Source organism: Corticium candelabrum, chromosome 6 (assembly GCF_963422355.1).
Source record: "Corticium candelabrum chromosome 6, ooCorCand1.1, whole genome shotgun sequence".
NCBI lineage: Eukaryota > Metazoa > Porifera > Homoscleromorpha > Homosclerophorida > Plakinidae > Corticium > Corticium candelabrum.
This window is the reverse complement of record NC_085090.1, coordinates 7,373,318-7,375,817: the sequence shown is the minus strand read 5'-3', so window position 1 is coordinate 7,375,817 and position 2,500 is coordinate 7,373,318. Positions and strand designations below refer to the sequence as shown.

The following is a 2,500-nucleotide window of genomic DNA, read 5'->3' as shown; positions in this document are numbered from 1 at the left end:
GGTGCTCCTGCGAGCACCTGGCCAGTCTCCAGGAGATTGCTTAGCACGACCCATAGCTTCTACTTAGTGCACAGGAACCCAGCTAGATGGCTGGGGGCATTACCGTTTAACAGCAGCTTCTTATTCATTTTTGCCATTGTGTGTGTGTGTGTGTGTGTGTGTGTGTGTGTGTGTGTGTGTGTGTGTGCGTGCGTGCGTGAGTTTGTGCGCGCGTGTGTGTGTGTGTGTGTGTGTGTCTTTGTGTGTGTGTGTGTGGAGTGTGCGTGCATGCGTGCTTGTGTGTGTAATCGCTTCTCGTCAGTCTATACATTCGTTTGTCTGTCTACCTGTCTGTCCAAATTTTCCTATTTTTTATTTCTTGTGCGTTTATGACAATTCGTTCTCTCACTAGTTTCAAATATCATTCTCTCGTAGGTGAGACGGTTTCAACTGACGAGGTGTTGATGGAATGGACGAGGCTCCCCGAAAATGTAACAATCAGGGAAGGACGCACGGCCGTTTTTCACTGCCAAGTGAGAAGCAACCCTCCAGCCACGTACTCGTGGTCTTACAACGGCAGTCGCATAGACGGAGAGATGGAAAGACAATTTGTGACATTGAACGGATCACTGGTGATTGGAGATGTTGATTACTTGGTAGAGGGAGCTTACACTTGTGTAGCGTCGGATGGGAATACTTCTCTGCAACAGACGGTTTATTTGAAGACTTTGGGTGTGTATATGTTGTGTGTGTGTGTGTGTGTGTGTGTGTGTGTGTGTGTGTGTGTGTGTGTGTGTGTGTGTGTGTGTGTGTGTGTGTGTGTTTGTGTGTGTGTGTGTGTGTGTGTGTGTGTGTGTTTTTTTGTGTGTGTGTGTGTGTGTGTGTGTGTGTGTGTGTGTGTGTGTGTGTGTGTGTGTGTGTGTGTGTGTGTACGTGTACGTATATGCTGTGCACTGCGCACTACAAAACAATTTTATACTTCTAGTTGCTCCTGACATCTTCTCCTCACCCAAGTCACTAGCTCTACCGTGGACGTACTTTAACGGTACCGTCGATTCCGCCTCGTTCTCCTGCCAAGCATCAGGATTTCCTCTGCCAACGATCTACTGGACGAAAGACAATCGTCGTTTGGTCGGCGAACGCTTCCAAGTATCACGACGAGGCCGTCTCACTATCCAACCGTTGAGATTCGAGGACGGCGGAGAGTATACGTGTATAGCTACGAGCTCTGCTGGATCCGCAAGGAAATCGGCTACTCTACTCATACAAGGTGTGCACGCTTCTGTGCAACGTATATACGAGTGTATTGAGAAATGGGATAGACAGCAGGCAGTTAGTTGGGGTAGGATCCGTGTGGACGGAAGGGGCATGACAAGACATACTCTGTTGGGGTAATAAATGGGCTGGGGCTCCAATTCTGGCTGCTACAACCCAACCCGAACCCTAACCCTAACCCTTAACCTTAACCTTAACCCTAACTCTAGCCAACACACACACACACACACACACACACACACACACACACACACACACACACACACACACACACACACACACACACACACACAATGGACAGACAGACAGACAGACAGACACAGACAGATGGACAGACACAGGCGGATGGACACACACATGAATGGACAGACAGACAGACAGACAGACAGACAGACAGACAGACAGACAGACAGACAGACAGACAGACAGACAGATAGACAGACAGATAGACAGACAGACAGACAGACGGACAGACAGACACACGGACAGACAGACACACACACACGCGCGCACGCACACACACACACGTTTGCAGCCACTCACTGTTTGACCCTTAATTATGTTCTAGACAATCGTCCTCGTGACTTCTGCAATCCGACGTCCATTCTCCACCACGTCCGCTACAGGGACTGCCGCACGGAAACGGAAGTGAAAAACAGCCGATGCGAAGGTCACTGCTTCTCGCAAGAATACCCGGATGTGATCAGGCCCAGTACGGAACGGAAGTACTGCTGTCGAGTGGAAAAAACGCGCATGCGCAATGTCAACCTTTTATGTCCGGACGGCTCCAGGTTGGAAGTCTTTTCACCGGAAGTGACGAGATGTCGGTGTGCCATCTGCATGGGAGCGCAAAACGTCGTTCTCCCGGAAAACGAATACAGGAAGTAGCGAGTGACACGTCGACTGCCTTCTTTGTTTCTCTTTGTATTTTCTTGATTGTTATTATTGACAAACCGAAAGCGCAATTTTGTGCTCCTTGTTCGGGAGGATGTGCCCTCGGTAAGGAGGTCACAAGCAATCCGGACTGCGAGGCAGGCGCGCATTGATCACGTGACCTCTTTGTTTTCATACTTGGCAATGTAGACCACCTACTGAGTAACTATGAGGCTTCTGATTGCGTCAGTTGTGTTGCTAGCAATTGGTCCACGGCTTTCGCACGAATGCCCGGATGGATGCGTCTGTACAACGGAGTTTGTGGGTGATCTGCTTGATCCGTATGTAGATTGCGGCGTCAGAGACTTCACGT

General features: G+C 49.6%; 2 protein-coding genes across 3 annotated transcripts in view; both read left to right on the top strand.

The window, feature by feature from the left end:
- Positions 1-2,376, top strand: part of LOC134181633 (hemicentin-1-like) — a 21,279-nt gene extending 18,903 nt beyond the window's left edge. For both annotated transcript variants that reach the window (XM_062648899.1, XM_062648900.1), the window contains 3 exons: positions 415-711; positions 965-1,249; positions 1,823-2,376. In XM_062648899.1, coding sequence (XP_062504883.1) covers positions 415-711; positions 965-1,249; positions 1,823-2,142 — 902 coding nt within the window. In that variant the 3' untranslated portion in view covers positions 2,143-2,376. The remainder of the gene's footprint in view (positions 1-414; positions 712-964; positions 1,250-1,822) is intronic.
- Positions 2,344-2,500, top strand: part of LOC134181634 (hemicentin-2-like) — a 20,218-nt gene continuing 20,061 nt past the window's right edge. Inside the window, exon 1 of the mRNA XM_062648901.1 lies at positions 2,344-2,500. This exon is cut by the window's right edge and continues 37 nt beyond it. Coding sequence (XP_062504885.1) covers positions 2,356-2,500 — 145 coding nt within the window. The 5' untranslated portion in view covers positions 2,344-2,355.